Source organism: Bubalus kerabau, chromosome 23, assembly GCF_029407905.1.
Source record: "Bubalus kerabau isolate K-KA32 ecotype Philippines breed swamp buffalo chromosome 23, PCC_UOA_SB_1v2, whole genome shotgun sequence".
Lineage (NCBI taxonomy): Eukaryota > Metazoa > Chordata > Mammalia > Artiodactyla > Bovidae > Bubalus > Bubalus kerabau.
Window position 1 is genome coordinate 20,137,794 of NC_073646.1, and position 22,130 is coordinate 20,159,923.

Here is a 22,130-nt window from a genome sequence, read left to right on the forward strand (position 1 = left end):
TCTCCTTTCATTTTCTTCTTTTCTCAGCTATTTTTAAGGCCTCCTCATACAACCACTTTGCCTTCTTGAATTTCTTCTTCTTTGGGATGGTTTTGATCACCACCTCATGTACAATGTTATGAACCTCCTTCCATAGTTCTTCAGGCACTCTATCTACCAGACCTAATCCCTTGAATGTATTTGTCACTTCCACTGTATAATCATAAGGGATTTGATTTAGGTCATACTTGAATGGCCTAATGTTTTTCCCTACTTTCTTCAAGTTAAGCCTGAATTTTGCAGTAAGGAGCCCATGATTTGAGCCACATTCATCTCAAGGTCTTGTTTTTGATGACTGTATAAATTTTCTCCATATTGATGCAAAGAATATAATCAATATGATTTCAGTTTTGACCATCTCTTGATGTCTGTGCGTAGAGTTGTCTCTTGTGTTTTTGGAAGAGAGTGTTTGCAATGACCAGTGTGTTATCTCAGAAAACTCTGTTAGCCTTTGCCCTGCTTAATTTAGTACTCCAAGGCCAAACTTGCCTGTTATCCCAGGTATCTCTTTACTTCTTACTTTGTATTCCAGTCCCCTTTGAGGGAAAGGACATCTTTTTTTCTTGTTAGTTCTAGAACATCTTGTTGGTCTTAATAGAACTGTTTAACTTCAGCTTCTTCAGCTTTATTGGTTTAGGACATAGACTTGGATTACTGTGAGGTTGAAAAGTTTGTCTCGGAAATTTTCCAAGATCATTCTGTCCTTTCTGAGATTGCATCCTCTTTTGTTGACTGTGAGAGCTACTCTCTTTCTTCCAAGGGATTCTTGCCCACAATTAGATATAATGATTATCTGAATTAAATTCATCGATTACTGTCCATTTTTTTCCCCACTGATTTCCTAAAATGTCGATGTTCACTCTTGCCATCTCTTCCTTGACTACATCCGATTTACCTTGATTCATGGACCTAACATTCCAGGTTCCTATGCAATATTGTTGTTTATAGCATCAGACTTACTTTCATCCACATCCACAACTGAGAGTCATCTCCACTGTGGCCCAGCTTCTTCATTCTTTCTGAAGCCATTTCTCCACTCTTCCTCAGTAGCATATTGGGCACCTACCAACTTGTGGGGATCATCTTCCAGTATCATTTCTTTTTGCCTTTTCATACTGTTCATGGGGTTTTCAAGGCAATGAAACTGGAGTCGTTTGCCATTCCTTTCTTCAGGGGACCATGTTTTGTCAGAACTCTCCACCATGACCCATCCGTCTTGCATGCCCATGCACAGCATGGCTCATAGCTTCATTGTACCCAAGGCTGTGATCCATATGATCATTTTGGTTAGCAATGATTGTGGTTTTTAATTCCTATGAAAATTCTTCAGTCAGTTAAGTTACTTGTATGTGTGTGATTGAGTATGAGTGGTTTTGTGAGAGTGTATTTCCAAATTTCATACAGATTCACTTGTGAATGAGAAATATAATTGAAAATGTAGTTTTATTCTACAACTTAAGGTTAGTCTCTGAAATATCATACTTCCCACAGAAATAAATGTCATTTCTCTTCACCTTTTTTTCTTTAAATCACTAGATTTCAAAACACAATAGAAAATTCTCCTGTCCCAGTTTACCTTAATATACAGTTATTGTAATGGTTAAACATTATTCAAAATATCATATACAGTTTATAATACATAATAATTTTGTGTACCCCAGATATTCATGAGGACATCTGTGATGGCAATATTTGAGTAATAATGTTCTAAATTTTATAATACTATGGCAGGATTATGGTATTTATGGTAATGATAGGAAGATAGGAATAATCATTAGACATTTTGCATTTGTATGATGCTTGTTTTTCTCTGTACAGTTCGAGGCTTTCCTTCAGAAGAAGATTTTGAAAAGTATATTAAATATGAAAATCAGTCTGTTCTTGTGCTGGCTGCTATAATATTTGATCATGACTTCAAAAACAGTAATGACAGATTGCCACTTAAGGTAGGAAAGTTTTATCTAAAGACTTTATATTTCAAAGCTTTGGGGGTTTAATAAAATGAAGGTAACATCATGATTTTATAAATGGCAAAAGTTATAACTTGCTCAAGATAATAACTGCTGTATATAAGAGCAGGAATTTGAATCTATTAATAGTTCCAACTTATTTTAATACCTATGCTTTTAGTCATCACATTATGCTGATAAGAATAAAACTGGACCTTAAGGTCTTGTGGCTTCCCTGGTAGCTCAGTTGGTAAAGAACCTGCCTGCAATGCAGGAGACCCCTGTTTGATCCCTGGGTCTGGAAGATGTGCTGGAGAAGGGATAAGCTACCCACTCCACTATTCTTGGGCTTCCCTGGTGGCTCAGCTGGTAAAAAATCTGCCTGCAATGCAGGAGACCTGGGTTCTATCCCTGGGTTGGGAAGATCCCCTGGAGGAGGACATGGCAACCCACTCCAGTATTCTGCCCTGAGAATTCCATGGACTGTATAGTCCATGGGGTCGCAAAGAGTCGGACATGACTAAGCTACTCTCACCCACTCTTAAGGTCTTGTATTCAGAAAAATGAAGTAATAGGAACTTTAGTAAGGATATTTATTTTGCCAATCTACATGGCCAGGTAGATGTTTCCAGTCCTGCAAATTGTGGTTAAGAAAATAATAATATAGATACATAAAAAAGATGGGCAGCAATATCTGTTACCTGTTTATATATCTCTGGAATTTCAGATAGTACATACCTATATATGATATTTAAACTTTTTAGTGTGTTGATTTTAAGTGTAATTCCCATTCTGACTTTGCATGTAAAGTCAAGTTTATAATAAAGCTGTTACTATGTGAACATTAAACAAACGCAAAAGCAGCCCAACTCATGTCTGGAAATTTTTTGCCTGTGGCAGCTTTAATTACTGGGATTGTGAGCTTTAGAAGGAGTTTCTCTGCCCTCTTGTTAGGACAATTGCCTGCTAAATACCTCTTTTTTTTTTTGCACTTGGTGTCATGCTTTAATATATTGTTGTTACATATCCAAAGAGGTGATTGCTTTAACTTTGACAATTCTAATTCTCTCTCTGGTGGCCATGGAAGCTTCTGTAATGCCACTAATAGCTAATTTGCATGTCCTTTAAATATTTTAAGTTTGATCTTTAAAATAAAGGCAGATACATATACACTAGCAAGGGCTTTCCAGTGGCTCAGCGGTGAAGAATCTGCCTGCAATGCAGTAGTCACAGGAGTTGCAGGTTCGATCCCTGGGTGGGGAAGATCCCCTGCAGGAGGACATGGCAACCCACTCCAGTATTCTTACCTGGAGAATTCCATGGACAGAGGAGTCTGGTGGACTACAGTTCATTGGGCCACAAAGAGTCAGACACAACTGAAGCTACTTAGCATGCATGCATACACTGGCAGATTCCAACAGGAAAGGCTTCTTTCTTTTGAATAAATTACTTAATTTCTCTTCTAAGTCTTTAGTAACAGCTCTTAGGTTTTAGCCAGGTTGCATCGGAATTAGAACACCTGCAGCCACTGAAGAAGACTCTCATAACATTGCTCAAGGTGGAGTGTTTTGAACCTGGTAACTTGGTGTGTCTCTTTACCAGAGAGAGACGTTCTATGTAGGGTTGAGACAAATGATCAAACTATAGTATCTGTGCATAGAGCCAGATCCAGCATTTAAGAGGCAAGTATTTGCCAGGAGAAGGGAAGAAACTCACTTTATTCTTTTCATATATGTCCACTTTATGCTAATTACTGCCTCAAAAAAAGTGCTTGTGCTTATATAACTTCATTGGTATACGCGGATCCCCTGACCCAAATATCAAGTAACTTTGGTACAGTTGCAAACTTCATTTTTGTTGCTGATTCTCTGTGTCTAGCATTTGAAATGTATTCCTGACAATTTTTCCCCCAGGTTATTTTCCCAGATATCTGTTCTCTTTTTCTACACTTTACCAAACAAAATTTCTTATCTCTGCTTTCTGACTTCATGGATAATGTAGACCTACTATACTCTCCTTTTTCCCTCAACCCGTGGCTCTTATGTAGCTGAACTTTATATGTTAGCTGAATTTCCCAGGCAAGACTTAATCTGTCCACATGGATACCACAACAATTCATTAAGAACACAGAAAAGATCGGGTTCCTCTGCTATGTTCAAGACATCAGGGGTGCTCCACTGACTACAGAAGTTTCTTTGCACAGGATACAAGGCCATCAGTGACCTGTTTCTGAATACCCTTCCAGCCCCATTTTTGTCTCTTCTTTCTTTGAAATTTATGTTATAGCAATATTGAACCAGTAGCAGTTCTTTGCGTGTACTATATTATCTCTTGCTCCTCTGCCGTTGGTCACATTATCCTCTTTTTGAGAGGACATGTGTTCTCTAGAGGTCCTTCATGTTCTTTGGATAGTTGTCCTCCATTGTAGAAAACTCTTGTTGTAAGTCCAAGTGTCCTCTTCCCTCCTCCGTGCTCCCTTAACACTTTTTGAGATCTCTGAGATCAAGGATTGTGTACTAAGATATTTAAGCATGCTGTAACTAGTTAAAACTCTGTTTATAAATGACTGAATTATGTGAATTTTTACTTAGACATAGTGCAGGTGCCTGTTCCTTCTCACTTTCTCTGTTCTGCTTCCTTGATCGTTGGTGACGGTAATCTTTTGTCTTGTTAAGCTACTCAGATTCTACTATAATTTACCCTTTTAGTTTACTTATCTCTTCAGACACAGTGAATAATTATTTTTTCATTTAATACTTAAAATAGGCAACATTCAACATTTAAATGTAATCATCCCTCCTCTTCTTCATCTGGGTTTTTCCTTATGTGTCACTCATTATTTTGAAGAGGGAGGTATATTTTTGCCTTACCGTATTTGGCTAACATGATGGGAAATGAAATAATAGAACTTTCTGAATTTTCACCAGTTGTTGCTGTTGTTTAGTTGCTAAGTGGTGACCGACTTTTTAAGACCCCATGGACTATAGCCCACAAGGCTCCTCTGTCTATGGGATTTCCCAGGAAAGAATACTGGAGTGAGTTGCAATTTCCCTCTCCAGGGGATCTTCCAACCCAGGGATCATACCCGCATCTCCTACATTAGCAGGTGTATTCTTTACCACTGAGCTACCAGGGAAGACACCAGAGAAACTGTTGTTTAATCACTGAGTCATGTCCAACTCTTTGTGACCCCATGGGCTGGAGCCTGCCAGACTTCTCTGTCTGTGGGATTTCCCAGACAAGAATACTGAAGTGGGTTGCCATTTCTTTCTCCCACCAGGGAAGTAGGCAGGTCAGTTCTCCATGTAGAAAATTCATTCATAATGATCAAAGAAGGTACCACTACTGTGTCTTTGAAACTCCAAGGCAAAATGCCATGGAGATAAAAGAGGAAACATGTAAATTTAGTCAATTTTAAATTATGACTGTGATTATAGGATGTGAGTCCTGCTTCTTGTTCCCTGTTGACCCTGATACTGTCGTTTCTCCTCATTTAGAATTCTAAATTGCTCACTTGTCCTCAAAACACAACTTTTAACTTTGTATTTTATGTACCTTTCATGGCTAGTATTTGCTTTTTGATGTTTATTGGCTTAAAATATTTGTTTTCTATTATTGTTAATTCTAGGTAAAATATCGTCTGCGTTTCCGTTCTATAAAAAACACTCCATGGTTTACAGAACTTCTCTTTCCAGTAAATCCCTCTCGAGGACCCAGGAACCCGAGTTCTGCAGAAGGGGGAAGTCCTGGTGAGCACATCCTTAAGCACACTTAATTATTATTTTGGTTGTCCAGGCTGGCAGTCATTTAACATTTTTTTTCAACATGTGAGAAATGTGTTTCTTTGTGAATTATGACAGTAAGTTTTTTAAATTTAGTTTTTATGGTAAAACAAGCATATAGAAAACCTTATATGTTTGGAAAACTCAACAGTGGCCATAGGACTGGAAAAGGTCAGTTTTCATTCCAATTCCAAAGAAAGGCAATGCCAAAGAATGCTCAAACTACCGCACAATTGCACTCATCTCACACACTAGTAAAGTAATGCTCACAATTCTCCAAGCCAGGCTTCAACAGTATGTGAACCGTGAACTTCCAGAAGTTCAAGCTGGATTTAGAAAAGGTAAAGGAACCAGAGATCAAATTGTCAACATCTGTTGGATCATTGAAAAAGCAAGAGAGTTCCAGAAAAACATCTACTTCTACTTTATTGACTATGCCAAAGCCTTTGACTGTGTGGATCACAACAAACTCTGGAAAATTCTTAAAGAGATGAGAATACCAGACCACCTTACCTGCCTCTTGGAAAACCTGTATGCAGGTCAAGAAGCAACAGCTAGAACTGGACATGGAACAACAAACTGGTCCCAAATTGGGAAAGGAGTACATCAAGGCTGTATATTGGCACTGTGCTTATTTAACTTATATGCAGAGTACATCATGAGAAACACTGGGCTGGAAGAACCACAATCTGGAATCAAGATTGCTGGGACAAATATCAATAACCTCAGATATGCAGATGACACCACCCTTATGGTAGAAAGTGAAGAACTAAAGAGCCTCTTGATAAAAGTGAAAGAGGAGAGTGAAAAAGTTGGCTTAAAACTCAACATTCAGAAAACTAAGATCATAGCATCCAGTCCCATCACTTGATGGCAAATAGATGGGGAAACAGTGAAAAACAGTGACAGACTTTATTTTCTTGGGCTCCAAAATCACTGCAGATGGTGACTGCAGCCATGAAATTAAAAGACGCTTACTCCTTGGAAGAAAAGTTATGACCAACCTAGACAGCATATTGAAAAGCAGAGACATTACTTTGCCAACAAAGGTTTGTCTAGTCAAAGCTATTGTTTTTCCAGTGGTCATGTATGGATGTGAGAGTTGGACTATAAAGAAAGCTGAGCGTCCGTCAAAGAATTGATGCTTCTGAACTGTGGTGTTGAAGACTCTTAAGAGTCGCTTGGACTGCAAACAGATCAAACCAGTCCATAGTAAAGGAAATCAGTCCTGAATATTCATTGGAAGGACTGATGCTGAAGCTTAAGCTCCAATACTCTGGGCCACCTGATGGGAAGAACTGACTCATTTGAAATGACTCTTATGCTGTGAAAAATTGAAGGCGGGAAGAGAAGGGGAGGACAGAGAATGAGATGGTTGGATGGCATCACTGACTCAATGGACATGAGTTTGAGTGAACTCTGGGAGTTGGTGATGGACAGGAAGGCCTGGCGTGCCGCAGTCCATGGGGTCGCAGAGTTGGATATGACTGAGCGACTGAACTGAACTGAACTGAACTGATACACTTGGAAAGTATCTTTGTATTACCTTCTATCATTTCCTGAACTTTTATCAATGTATATGCATGACTTTATTTAGTCGTTTTTGGTAAATGTTCACTGTGCTGACATAGACATGTCTTCATTTACTAACACTATTTGCATGCTTATGGTTCCTGTATTTTGGGGCAGTTATTTTGATGAATGATGTTTCAATATGCAATGGTAGTTTTAAGTTGTTTTTAAATTACATAGGTTAACTTTAGGGATAAAAAACAATAGAAAGTGAAAGTGAAGTCACTCAGTCGTGTCTGACTCTTTGTGACCCCATGGACTGTAGCCTACCAGGCTCCTCAGTCCATGGAATTTTCCAGGCAAGAATACTGGAGTGGGTTGCCATTTCCTTCTCCAGGGGATCTTCCCAACCCAGGGATCAAACCCGGGTCTCCTGCACTGCAGGCAGATGCTTTACCATCTGAGCCATCAGGGAAGCACCCTCCCCTAAAACAAACAAACAAACAAAATATAGAGAACTTGAATTAACTAACAATCCTGAGAATTTGTCTTTACTAAATTATTCAGCAGAAGACAAAAGCTATGTGTAGTTTACCATTATCAAGAACATGATGATCTATCAGTATGACAGACTATTGTGTAGTGATAAAAAATAATCATCAAACCTGATAAATACAGAACCATATGGATAGAATTATGAAAATGTATAACGGTCTGTATAAAAATTAGAATGGCTGTCTAAAAATAAAGAAAGTCAGAGTGGTGGGATTGTGTAGTGTCTTGTCATTTTTATCAAAAACATTGAGTATTTCTCTAACCAAAAGTGGCCTTTTTTAAAATTAGTATGATGCATCCTAAGTATAGTTGTGAGAGTAAGTTAATTGAAAAGTGCATGATCTTGGTGGAAAAATAGTAGTTTAAAACCAAAAAGAAGCTTTGGTCTCATAAAAGCATTTAAATATATGCTATTCCTCAAGGGAGGCTTTCCTTAAAAAAACCTACCATAAAGAAAGAAAAATTAGACAGATTTCACCTATTGAATGATACTGCATAGCAAATTAATATTAAAAACTGGTATGAAGAGATATTTTCCTTGTAAATGACATTATAGTATAGTGACTGGGAGCCAAGTGATTTGATGTTTCTTTCTCAGACTCGGTTAGTCAGTACCTTTATGAGCTTAAACACTCTGGATCGAGTTTCTTAAGGTGAAAAATGAGTATTTGGAGTAAGTGATCTTTTAAATCCCCTTCAACAGTAAAAATCTATGGTATTAATTATTAGGACCTGGACTAGTTAAATCAGCTAAGTGGTAGAAGAGATGATCAGGATTAGTTCAGTGAAATTTGAAAGTGTTATTTACAAAAATTGTAATAAGAGTATTAAACATGAGATCCATTTTCTTAAGTGTACAACAAAGTTATATTATTGTGTAGCAGATCTCCAGAACTATTTAATCTTGCAAAAATAAAACGCTGCACCAATTAAGCAACAACTCCTCATTTTCCCCTCCTTCCAGCCCTTGGAGACCACCATTCTATTTTCTGTTTCTATGAGTTTGACTAGTCTAGATGCTTCATTTAAGTGGAATCATGCATTAATTGTATTTTTGTGCATAATGTCCTCAAGATTTATCCATCTTGTAGCATATAACAGAATTTTCTTCTTTTTCAAGGCTGAATAATATTCCATCATAGGTCATTTCAGCTCAGTTGCTCAGTCGTGTGTAACTCTTTGTGACCCCATGGGCTTTTGCAGCATGCCAGGCTTCCTGTCCATCACCAACTCCTGGAGCTTGCTCAAACTCATATCCAGAAAGTCAGTGATGTCATTCAACCTTCTCATCCTCCATCGTCTCCTCCTCCTGCCTTCAATCTTTCCCAGCATCAGGGTCTTTTCAAATGAATCAGTTCCTCACATCAGGTGGCCAAAGTACTGGGGCTTCAGCTTCAGCATCAGTCCTTCCAACGAATATTCAGGACTTATTTCCTTTAGGATTGACTGGTTTTATCTCCTTGCAATCCAATGGACTCTCAAGAGTCTTCTCCAACACACAGTTCAAAAGCATCAGTTCTTTGGCACTCAGCTTTCTTTATGGTCCAACTCTCACATCCATACATGACTACTGGAAAAACCATAGCTTTGATTAGATGGATCTTTGTTGGCAAAGTAATGTCTCTGCTTTTTAATATGCTGTCTAGGTTGGTCACAGCTTTTCTTCCAAGGAGCAAGCATCTTTTAATTTCATGGCTGTTGTTGCCATCTGCAGTGATTTTGGAGCCCAAGAAAATAAAATAAAGTCTGTCATTGTTTCCATTGTTTCCTCACCTATTTTCCATGAAGTGATGGGATCAGATGCCATGATCTTAGTCTTTTGAATGCTGGGTTTTAAGCCAGCTTTTTCATTCTCCTCTTTCACTTTCATCAAGAGGCTCTTTAGTTCATCTTTGGTTTCTGCCATAAGGGTGGTGTCATCTGCATATCTGAGATTATTAATATTTCTCCTGGCAATCTTGATTCCAGCTTTGCTTCATCCAGCCTGGCATTTTGCATGATTCACTCTGCATAGAAGCTAAATAAGCCTGGTGATAATGTACAGCTTTGACATACTCCTTTCCCAATTTGGAACCAGTCTATTGTTCCATGTACTGTTCTAACTAATGCTTCTTGACTGAATACAGATTTCTCTGGAGGCAGGTAGAGTGGTCTGGTATTCCCATCTCTTTAAGAATTTTCCACAGTTTGTTGTGATCCACACAGTCAAAGGTTTTGACATAGTCAATAAAGCAGATGTTTTTGTGGAACTCTCTTGCTTTTTTGATGATCCAACGGATGTTGGCAATTTGGTCTCTGGTTCCTCTGCCTTTTCTAAATCCAGCTTGAACTTCTGGAAGTTCATGGTTCACCTACTGTTGAAGCCTGACTTGGAGAATTTTGAGCATTACTTTCCTAGCATGTGAGATGAGTGCAATTGTGCAGTAGTTTGAGCATTCTTTGGCATTGCCTTTCTTTGGGATTGGAATGAAAATTGACCTTTTCCAGTCCTGTGGCCCTTGTTGTGTCTTCCAAATTTGCTGGCATATTGAGTGTAGCACTTTCACAGCACCATCTTTTAGGATTTGAAATAGCTCAACTGGAATTCCATCACCTCCACTAGCTTTGTTTGTAGTGATGCTTCCTAAGGCCCACTTGACTTCACATTCCAGGATGTCTGGCTCTAGGTAGGTGATCACACCATTGTGCTTATATGGGTCAAGATTTTTTTTGTATAGTTTTCTTCTGTGTATTCTTGCCACCTTTTCTTAATATCTTCTGCTTCTTTTATGTCTATACCATTTCTGTCCTTTATTGTGCCCATCTTTGCACGAAATGTTTCCTGGTGTCTCTAATTTTCTTGAAGAGATCTCTAGTCTTTCCCTTTCTATTCTTTTCCTCTGTTTCTTTGCACTGATCACTTAGGAAGGTTTTCTTATCTCTCCTTGCTATTCTTTGGAACTTTGCATTCAGATGGGTTTATCTTTCCTTTTCTCCTTTGTCTTTTACTTCTCTTTTTTTTCTCAGCTATTCATAAGGCCTCCGCAGACAACCATTTTGCCTTTCTGCATTTCTTTTTCTTAGGGATGGTATTAGGGCACCACCTCTTGTACAATATCATGAACCTCCATCCATAGTTCTTTAGGCACTCTGTCTATCAGATCTAATCCCTTTAATCCATTTGTCACTTCCACTGTATAATTGTAAGGGATTTCATTTAGGTCATACTCTAATGGTCTAGTGGTTTTCCCTACATTCTTCAATTTAAGTCTGAATTTTGCAATAAGAATTTCATGATTTGAGCCATAGTCAGTTCCTGGTCTTGCTTTTTCTGACTCTATAGAACTTCTCCATCTTTGGCTGCAAAGAATATAATTAATCTGATTGAGGTATTGACCATCTGGTAATGTCCATGTGTAGAGTTGTCTCTTGTGTTGATGGAAGAGGATTTTTGCTGTTATCAGTACATTCTCTTGGAAAAACTCTGTTAGCTTTTGCCCTGCTTCATTCTGTACTCCAAGGCCAAATTTGCCTGTTACTCCAGGTATCTCTTGACTTCCTACTTTTACATTCCAGTCTCCTATGATGAAAAGGACATCGTTTTTTGGTGTTAGTTCTAGAAGATCTTGTAGGTCATCATAGAACCATTCAACTTCAGCCTGTTTGGCATTGACACACACACACACATACCACAGTTGGTTTATCCATTTATCTATCAAAGAACATTTAGGTTGCTTTCATCTTTTGGCTATTGTGAATGATGATGCAATGAATATGTGTGTGCAGATATTTCACTGAGATCCTGTTTTCAATTCTTTATCTATTTCAAAAAGTGTAATTATTGGATTTTATGGCAATTATTTGTAATATTTTGAGAAGCCTCCATCCTGTTTTCCATTGCAAGTGCACCATTTTATATTTCTACCAGTAGTTCACAAGGATTTCAATTTCCTTACATCTTCACCAAAATTTGTTATTTTCTCTGTTTTGGTAGTGGCCATCCGACAGGTGTGAGGTGGCATCTTATGGTTTTGATATGCATTTCCCTGATGACTAGTGAATTTGATTATTTTTTTCATTTGCTTTTTGTCCCCTTGTATATTTTTTTGAAGAAATATCTGTTCACGTCATTCATATTTTTTAATATGGTTGTTTAGTTGTTGTTGAGTTTTAGATGTTCTTTATATATTCTGAATATTAGCCCTTTATACATTTTATGGTTTATAAATATTTTCTCCCATTTCGTTGGTTGTCTTTTCATTCTGTTGATTGTTCCCTTTGCTGTGGAAACATTTTTAAGTGTGATGTAGTCTACTTTGTTTATTTTTGCTTGTCCCATGTGCTTTTGATGTCATGTCTGGGAAATCATCACCTAATCCAATGTCATGAGTAATTTGCCCTTTGTTTTCTTCTATGAGTTTTACAATGTCAGGTCTTGTGTTTAGATATTCAATCCATTTTCATTTAATTTTTGGTATAAGGTATGGATCCAAATTCATTCTTTTGCATGTGGACTTCCAGTTTATCCAACACCATTTCTTTTGAAGAGACTGTATTTTTTTGCCCAATGCCCTTAGCAAAGATCATTTGACCATATATGAGAGTTTATTTCTGGGTCATCTGTTGTTTTCCATTTGTTTCTATGTCTGTCTTTATGCCAATACCATACTCTTTTGATTACTGTAACTTCCTAATTTATTTTAAAATCAGGATATGTGAGTCCTCCAGCTTAAAAGAACAAGTGTTTTTCTTGCTCAGGATTATTTTGGCTACTCAGAATCTTTTGAAATTTCATATGGATTTTAGGATTTTTGTCTATTTCTACAAAAATGCATTTGGGGTTTTGATAAAGATTATATTGAATCTGTAGATAACTCTTGATTAGTATGAGTATTGTCTTCCAACTCATGAGCACAGGATGTCTTTTAATTTATTTGTGTCTTCTTTATTAATTTCAGGAATGCTTTGTAGTTTTAAGTGTACAAGTAATTTACCTCTTTGGTTAAATTTCTTCCTATGTATTTTATTCTTTTCAATGCTATTATAAATGGAATTATGTCATATCTTGCTTTAAGCTTCATTTCTATGCATGTGTCCAGTATAGAAAAGTATATCTGGTGTTTTTCTTTTCTGGCTTACTTCACTCTGTATAATAGGCTCCAGTTTCATCCACCTCATTAAAACTGATTCAAATGCATTCTTTTTAATGGCTGAGTAATACTCCATTGTGTATATGTACCACAGCTTTCTTATCCATTCATCTGCTGATGGACATCTAGGTTGCTTCCATGTCCTGGCTATTATAAACAGTGCTGCGATGAACATTGGGGTACACGTGTCTCTTTCCCTTCTGGTTTCCTCAGTGTGTATGCCCAGCAGTGGGATTGCTGCATCATAAGGCAGTTCTATGTCCAGTTTTTTAAGGAATCTTCACACTGTTCTCCATAGTGGCTGTACTAGTTTGCATTCCCACCAACAGTGTAAGAGGGTTCCCTTTTCTCCACACCCTCTCCAGCATTTATTGCTTGTAGACTTTTGGATAGCAGCCATTCTGACTGGCATGAAATGGTACCTCATTGTGGTTTTGATTTGCATTTCTCTGATAATGAGTGATGTTGAGCATCTTTTCATGTGTTTGTTAGCCATCTGTATGTCTTCTTTAGAGAAATGTATGTTTAGTTCCTTGGCCCATTTTTTGATTGGGTCGCTTATTTTTCCAGAATTGAGCTGCAGGAGTTGCTTGTATATTTTTGAGATTAATTCTTTGTCAGTTGCTTCATTTGCTATTATTTTCTCCCATTCTGAAGGCTGTTTTTTCACCTTGCTTATAGTTTCCTTTGATGTGCAGAAGCTTTTAATTTTAATTAGGTCCCATTTGTTTATTTTTGCTTTTATTTCCAATATTCTGGGAGGTGGGTCATGGAGGATCCTGCTGTGATTTATGTTGGAAAGTGTTTTGCCTATGTTCTCCTCTAGGAGGTTTATAGTTTCTGGTCTTAACGTTTAGATCTTTAATCCATTTTGAATTTATACAGTATACTAATGCATATATATGGAATTTAGAAAGATGGTGACGATAACCCTGTATGTGAGACAGCAAAAGAGACACAGATGTATAGAACAATCTTTTGGACTCTGTGGGAGAGGGAGAGGGTGGGACGATTTGGGAGAATGGCACTGAAACATGTATAATATCATATAAGAAACGAATCGCCAGTCCAGGTTCAATGCAGGATACAGGTTGCTTGGGGCTGGTGCACTGGGATGACCCAGAGGGATGGTACGGGGAGGGAGGTGGGAGAGGGGTTCAGGATGGGGAACACGTGTATACCCATGGCGGATTCATGTTGATGTATGGCAAAACCAATACAATATTGTAAAGTAATTAGCCTCCAATTAAAATAAATAAATTTAAATTAAAAAAATAAAAATAAAATAATTTTTTTTAAAGAAAAGTATATCTGGTATTTTCTTGAATTCTCATTTCTTTTGACTGATAATATTACATAAACCAACTGTAACATTTGGATGCAAGCATTTTAGTTTGGGGAAGGGTGATAATGCAATTCCATTCTATTTATTATCTCTTTATATTCCAAACTGTTATAAGTTTTGTGAATTTGCTTTGTTTTATGAGTTAAAACTTAGAATTACCTGAATTGCCTTCTGTGTTTGCCTTGCTGCTTCCTAATGTACTGAACTTGGCAATCTTTGTTTTTTTCACTTAGATTACTACAAAGGTGGATTCCTGCTTGTACAGCATGCCTTAGATAAGGCCATCATTGTGTACCATAATGGCAGAGCTGCGGAAACACTATTTGCAAATGTCAACATTTTTGTTAGCAGATTTCCATACCCTACTTATTATAAAGATCATTTTTTCCTCTCTTTTTTATCTCTCTTCCCTTTAGCAGTTTTACTTATATTTTCTCTAACTGAACTTACTCTTATCAGGACCATTGTTATGGAAAAGGAAACCAGATTAAAGGTAAATTCACTTTCTTTGTTTCATTTTGGGCCTGTGGAACAGATTTATGCACAGATTTGGACTATGTCTATACCTTTGTTACTAGTGAATGATTATAACACAATAGCAATATACAAATATAGATTGGGCATAGAATATATATACTATGTCATTTGTCAATTTGCTGGTGTTTTTCTTTTATCTAAATTCTTGATCTGGTTTGTAATTTTATTGACTATTTGATAAGAATGCTGTGAAGAGAAATCATATATTAAATATCCTGAATCTTCTTTGGAATAAAATGAACAAAAGAGAAATAATCATACAAGCTTATAAATTATATGACCCTAATATATACTTCAATTCCAAGATTTGAGAATCTTTTTAATATCAAGTCAAATCAAGATCATATTATAAAGAGCAGTGGCTCTAAAGTCAGAGAGAAAGCCATTAATTTATCCATGTATCCATTAATTTGCGACCCTGTACTGTAGCCCACCATGCTGCTCTGCCCATGGGATTCTCCAGGCAAGAATACTGGAGTAGGTTGCCATGTATCACCCTCTAAATCACCCAGGCTTGAAACCTAAGTCTTATCAGTATAGTATAGTATGTGTAGCACCTGAGTACTGCCATTTCCTACCCCTGTAACTTTTGGGTAACTTTCTTAACCTCTCTGGGCCTCATTTGTAAAATGGAGGTAAACATACTCTTACCACATAGAGTTGTGTGATAATTAAAGAAATCTTAATTGTTAGTACATAGGAAATATTATCGGAGAAGGCGATGGCACCCCACTCCAGTACTCTTGCCTGGAAAATCCCATGGATGGAGGAGCCTAGTAGGCTGCAGTCCATGGGGTCGCGAAGAGTTGGACACGACTAAGCAACTTCACTTTCACTTTTCACTTTCATGCATTGGAGAAGAAAATGGCAACTCACTCCAGTGTTCTTGCCTGGAGAATCCCAGGGATGGGGGAGCCTAGTGGGCTGCCATCTATGGGGTCACACAGAGTCGGACACGACTGAAGTGACTTAGCAGCAGTAGCAGTAGGAAATATTACGTAGCTATCAACGGTTAGTTATCTTTCCATTCCCTTTGTTCCCTGTGTGCAGCGTGTGTCAACCAGCATACATTCTGTTCCTTTCTCTCCATTTTTGGAAATGTCGTTTTCTACTTCAAGCTCTTGTTAATTTTTCATCATCTAGCCATTCATCTGACTACCACATATTTTTCTTTTTTCCTACTTAGTGAATAATCTCCTTGAAATCTATTTTCAACTTTAAACCTCAGCTTACTAGTTTTCTCTCTGTGTCTCCAGGACCTGTTACACAAATGTTGATCATGTAGTTTAAATTATTTGTTATTTAATTTTTCATTTAAAAACTTGAATTAAAATAAATACATACCAATGTGTACAGATCTTTGAAACATGAACACACAACTACTATTCCACCCAAGTAGTAGTTCCACCCAATATTGCCTGTAATCTGGACACCACTTCGCATCCCACCTAAATAACTACATCTCTCTTCTCTAAAAATAGTTACTATTTAAATTCTAAAATTGTAGATCAGTGTTGCCTGGTTTAAAAACTTTATTTAAATAGAATCATACAATAGCCATTCTTTTGTTTCAGTGAGAGCTATTGATGTTTTCTGTATAGATGCAATTTGGTCATTTTCATTATTGTGTGTTATACTTTATGACTATACCACAATTTGTCACTATTTCTGATGAATATTTAGTTGTTCAAGTATTGGCCTATTACAGTAAGCCAATGTGAATTTTTTTTTAAATGAAGCTGTAGGTTTATTCAATAACAGTTGAGAGGCCCCCAATATAATGTTAAATGAAAAAAAAGCATATCCTGAAACAATGCAGGTATCATCCCATTTTTACAAAAAGCATGTGTATTAGAGGAAAAAAAACCCAGATATATGCTAATATATTAGCAATAGTTTTCCTGTCAGTGAAATATTTCCTTTTATACTTTTTGTATTTTAAATGTATTTATTTATTATTGAAGGATATATTTTGGAGAAGATGTGCACATTTTTCTGTTGGATATATACCTAAGATTAAGATTGGTGGAGTATAAAATATACATATTTTCAATCTTGTTAAATAAAGTGAAAATTTTTTCTAAAGTTTGTGCCAATTCATTCTCTTATCAATAATGTAAGAGAGTTACTCTTGTTCCATAAGTATGCCAACAATTGGTGGTATTAGCCTTTTAAACTTTCAGCCATTCTGGAAAGGGTATAGCAGTAAACTCATTGTGTGTGTGTGTTTTTTTTAATTTTATTTTTAAACTTTACACTATTGTATTGGTTTTGCTAAATATCAAAATGAATCCGCCACAGGTATACATGTGTTCCCCATCCTGAACCCTCCTCCCTCCCCCCTCCCCATCATTGTGGTTTTAATTTAATCTTCCTTGTTAACTAATGATGTTGAACACCTTTTCACATGCTTTTTGGCTACATGGATTTTCTTCATTTTGAATGTTGAGTTTTAAGCAAGCTCTTTCACTCTCTTCTTTCACTTTCATCATGAGGCTCTTTATTCCCTCTTCACTTTCTGCCATAAGGGTGGAGTCATCTGCATATCTGAAGTTATTGATATTTCTCCCCAGTCTTGATTCCAGCTTGTGCATCATCCAGCCTGGCTATTCTCATGATGTACTCTGCATATAAGTTAAATAAGCTGGGTGACAATATATAGTCTTGACGTACTCCTTTCTCAATTTGGAACCAGTCCACTGTTACTTGTCTGATTCTGTTGTTTCTTGACCTGCATAGAGGTTTCTCAGGAAGTAGGTCAGGTGGTCTGGTATTCCTACCTCTTTAAGAATTTTCCACAGTTTGTTGTGATAGACACAGTCAAGAACTTCAGTGCAGTAGATGTTCTTCCGGAATTCTCTTCCTTTTCCTATGATCCAGTGGATGTTTGCAGTTTGATCTCTGGTTCCTCTGCCTTTTTAAATCCAGCTTGTACATCTGTATGTTCTGGGTTCACATACTGTTGACATAGCTGGAAGGATTTTGAACAATACTTTGCTACCATGTGAAATGAGTGCAGTTGTGCAGTAATTTGAACATTCTTTGACATTTCCCTTATTTGGTATTGAAATAAAAAATGACCTTTTCCAGTCCTGTGGCCACTGCTGAGTTTTCCAAATTTGCTGGCATATTGAGCAGCACTTTAACAGCACCATCTTTTATGAATTGAGATAGCTCAGGTGGAATTTCATCACCTCCACTAGCTTTGTTCATAGTGATGCTTCCTAAGGCCCACTTGACTTCACACTCCAGGATATTTGGTTCTAGGTGAGTGATCACACCATCATGGTTATCTGGGTCATTAAGATCTCTCTCGTATAGTTATTCTATATATTCTTACTGCCTATTCTTATCATCTTCTGCTTCTCTTAGACCCATAGTTTCTGTCCTTTATAGTGCATCTCTTTGCATGAAATGTTCCCTTGGTGTCTCTAATTTTCTTTAAGAGCTCTCTAGTCTTTCCCATTCTATTGTTTTCCTCTATTTCTTTGCAATGTTCACTTAAAAAGGCTTTCTTATCTCTCCTTGCTATTCTTTGGAACTCTTCATTCAGATGGTTATATCTTTCCTTTTCTCCTTTGTCTTTCACTTCTTTTTTCAGCTCTTTGTAAGGCCTCCTTGGACAACCATTTTGCCTTTTACACTTGTTTTTCTTGGGGATGATTTTGATCACTGCATCCTGTACAATGTTATGCACCTCCATCCATAGTTCTTCAGGCACTCTATCAGATCTAATCCCTTGAATCAATTTGTTACTTTCACTGTATAATCACAAGTAATTTGATTTAAGTCATACCTGAAAGGCCTGGTGGTTTTCTCTATGTTCTTCAATTTAAGTCTGCATTTTGCAATAAGGAGTTCATGATCTGACAAACAAGTCATCTCTTGGTCTTGTTTTTGCTAACTGTAGAGATCTTCATCTTCAGCTACAAAAAATATAATCAATCTGATTTCAGTATTGACCATCTGGTGATGTCCATGTAGAGTTATCTCTTGTGTTGTTGGAAAAGGGTGTTTGCTATGACCAGTGCATTCTCTTGGGAAAATACTGTTAGCCTTTGTCTTGCTTCATTTTGTACTCTAAGGCCAACCCTGCCTGTTACTCCCGGTCTCTTGATGGCCTACTTTTGCATTCCAGTACCCTATAATTAAAAGGACATCTTTTTTGGTGTTAGTTCTAGAAGTTCTTGTACATCTTCATAGAACCATTCAACTTCAACTTCTTCGTCATTAGTGGTTGGGTCATAGACTTGGATTACTGTGATATTGAATGGTTTGCCTTGGAAACGAACAGCGATCATTCTGTTGTTTTTGAGATTGCACACAAGTAATCATTTTGATTACTATTTATTCAATTTAACTTTGTTTTCTTATTAGTTGTAATTCTCTGGTAATAAGTTGTATAATTTTCACGGTTGGTTTGGGTTTATATTATTCACATTTGCCATTTTGTCACATATTTTGCTTCTTCACAATATATTGCTATGATTTTTGGTTAAAAAAACAATTACATGTTTAAAGATATTTGAATAATAAGGTAAAAGATTTTAAGATTTAAAGAGTAAGGAAAAAGATTTTATACTTTCTTCAAAATTGGGCAAGGAGTATGTCAAGGTTGTATGTTGTCACCCTGCTTATGTAATTTGTATGCAGTGTACATCATGCAAAATGCTGGGCTGGATGAATCACAAGCAGAAATCAAGATTGCCAGAAGAAATATCAATAACCTCAAATATGCAGATGCATGCTTAGTCACCTCAGTGGTGTCCAACTCTTTGCAACCCCATGGACCATGGCCTGCCAGGCTCCTCTGTCCATGGGATTCTCCAGGCAAGAATACTGGAGTGGGTTGCCCTTTCCTTCTCCAGTGATAAAGTATGAAGCAAGTGAAGTGAGTGAAGTGAAGTCGCTCAGACGTGTGACTCTTTGTGACCCCATGGACTGCAGCCCAACAGGCTCCTCCATCCATGGGATTTTCCAGGCAAGAGCACTGGAGTGGGTTGCCATTTCCTTCTCCAGACAAATATGCAGATAATACCCCTCTAAAGGCAAAATGTGAAGAACTAGAATCTCTTGTTGGGGATGAAAGAGAAGAGTGAAACAGCTGGCTTAAAACTCAACATTTACAAAACTAAGATCATGGCATCCAGTCCCATCACTCCACGGCAAATAGATGGGAAAAAAGTGGAAACAGTGGCAGATTTTATTTTCTCGGACTCTAAAATTACTGCAGGTTTTTCCAGTAGTCATGTACAAATTTGAGAGTTGGACCATAAATAAGGTTGAGCACTAAAGAATTGATGCTTTTGAACTGTGATGTGGGAGAAGACTCTTGGACTATAAGGAGATCAAACCAGTCTTTCCTAAAGGAAATCAACCCTGAATATTCATTGGAAGGACTGATACTGAAGCTGAAGCTCCAACAGTTTGGCCTCCTGATGCAAAGAGATGACTCATTTGAAAGTACCCTGCTACTGGGAAAGATTGAGGGCAGGAGGAATCAGGAACAACAGAGGATGAGATGGTTGGTTGGCATCGCTGACTCAACGGACATGAGTTTGAGCAAACTCCAGGAAACAGTGAAGGAGATGGAAACCTGTTGTGCTGCAGTCCATGGGGTCACAAAGAGTTGGACACAACTTAGCTACTGAACAGCAAATGTCATTCTCATTTCTTGTCTTGTTTTTCCCTTGACCAGGTCCAGATTCATCTTACATCTTCTTATATATTCCTCTGCCTGATTGATTTCCTTTTTTATTTTTGGTAATGCTTTTCCTCTGTTGATTTATTATTTCAGTTTTTGCATGTTTGGCAAGGTCTTTATTTTGCTATCATTTTTGAAAGATATTTAAATTGTGTTAAGAATTCTAAGGTAATGATTTTGCTTGATTACTTTAATATCTGACCTATTGTCTTGTTGCTTCAAATAAGATGGGTGTTTCTGCCCATCTGTACATAATGTATCCTTTTTTAATCTCCTTTTTAAGATTTCTTCTTCTCCTTTTTTTCCCCCTAGTTTTCAGGAATTTGACTATGGTATGCTTTGGTCTGTTTTTTTCAAGTTTCCTGTGCTTGGATTTCCTGGAGCTTTTTGTATCTGTAGATTAGATTTTAAACTTTTTAGTGTAGATCTATAGATTTTAATATTTTTATTGCTGTTTAACAGTATTACACAAGTTAATAGTTTCTAACAGCACACATTTTTTTTATTTCACACTTTTTATGTGTTGAAGTCAAGGAAGGCTTAGCTGGGTTTTCGGCAAGATTGCAATCATTACCCAAGGATATAGACTCACTGGGGCTTTCCAAGTGGCACAGTGGTAAGGAATCTGCCTGCCAGTGCAGAAGATGAAAGAGATGTGAGTTCAATCCATGGGTTGGGAAGATTCCCTGAAAAGAAAATGGCAACCCACTCCAGTATTCTTGTCTGGAAAATTCCATGGACAGAGGAGACTGGTAAGCTATACAGTCCACAGGATTGCAAAGAGTTGGACACAACTGAGCACACACACATGTAAACTCACTGAACCTCAACTAGGAGAAAAATCACTTTTAAGCCAATGGCAACCCACTCCAGTACTCTTGCCTGGAAAATCCCATAGATGGAGGAGACTGGTGGGCTGCAGTCCGTGGGGTCTCTAAGAGTTGGACACAACTGAGCGACTTCACTTTCACTTTTTCACTTTCATGCATTGGAGAAGGAAATGGCAACCCACTCCAGTGTTCTTGCCTGGAGAATCCCAGGGACGGGGGAGCCTGGCAGGCTGCCATCTATGGGGTCGCACAGAGTCGGACACGACTGAAGTGACTTAGCAGCAGCAGCAGCAGTTGTTGGTAGAATTCAATTCCTTATGGTTGTAGGACTGAATATCTTAGTTTCTTTTCAGCTGTTGGCCAGATACTACCCTCAGTAATTTGCCTCAATAACTTTAGGTCCTTTCAAAATGGCCAACAGCATCAACAAATTTAGCAAGGGAGAGAGCCTCAGAGTGGGACAAGTGCCATAATCCTATGTAACATAATCACAGAAGTGACATTTAATCACTCTTGCCACATTCTGTTGGTTAAAGCAAGTTGCATGACCCATTCATACAAGGGGAGTTCACACAGAATTGTGAACATCAAAGGGTAGAGACATTAGGCTCAACTCTGAAACTATTTGTCATACCTGGGAAGTTTTTAATTGGAAGTCAGACATTGTAAATATTACTTTGTTGAGATTTGGATTTTTCTGTATTCAGTATTCCTCAGTTTTATTTTGAGACTGAGTTAAGTAATCTGG

General features: G+C 37.5%; 2 protein-coding genes across 3 annotated transcripts in view; one reads left to right on the forward strand and one right to left on the reverse strand.

The window, feature by feature from the left end:
* Positions 1-22,130, reverse strand: part of ZP2 (zona pellucida glycoprotein 2) — a 159,051-nt gene that overhangs the window by 129,306 nt on the left and 7,615 nt on the right. The gene's annotated exons all lie outside the window — the stretch shown is intronic.
* The window catches only part of LOC129637637 (phospholipid-transporting ATPase ABCA3-like), a 195,435-nt gene that overhangs the window by 4,023 nt on the left and 169,282 nt on the right, over positions 1-22,130 (forward strand). The window contains exons 2-4 of the mRNA XM_055561864.1: positions 1,858-1,985; positions 5,617-5,737; positions 14,545-14,804. Of these exons, the coding sequence (XP_055417839.1) occupies positions 1,858-1,985; positions 5,617-5,737; positions 14,545-14,804 (509 nt within the window). The remainder of the gene's footprint in view (positions 1-1,857; positions 1,986-5,616; positions 5,738-14,544; positions 14,805-22,130) is intronic.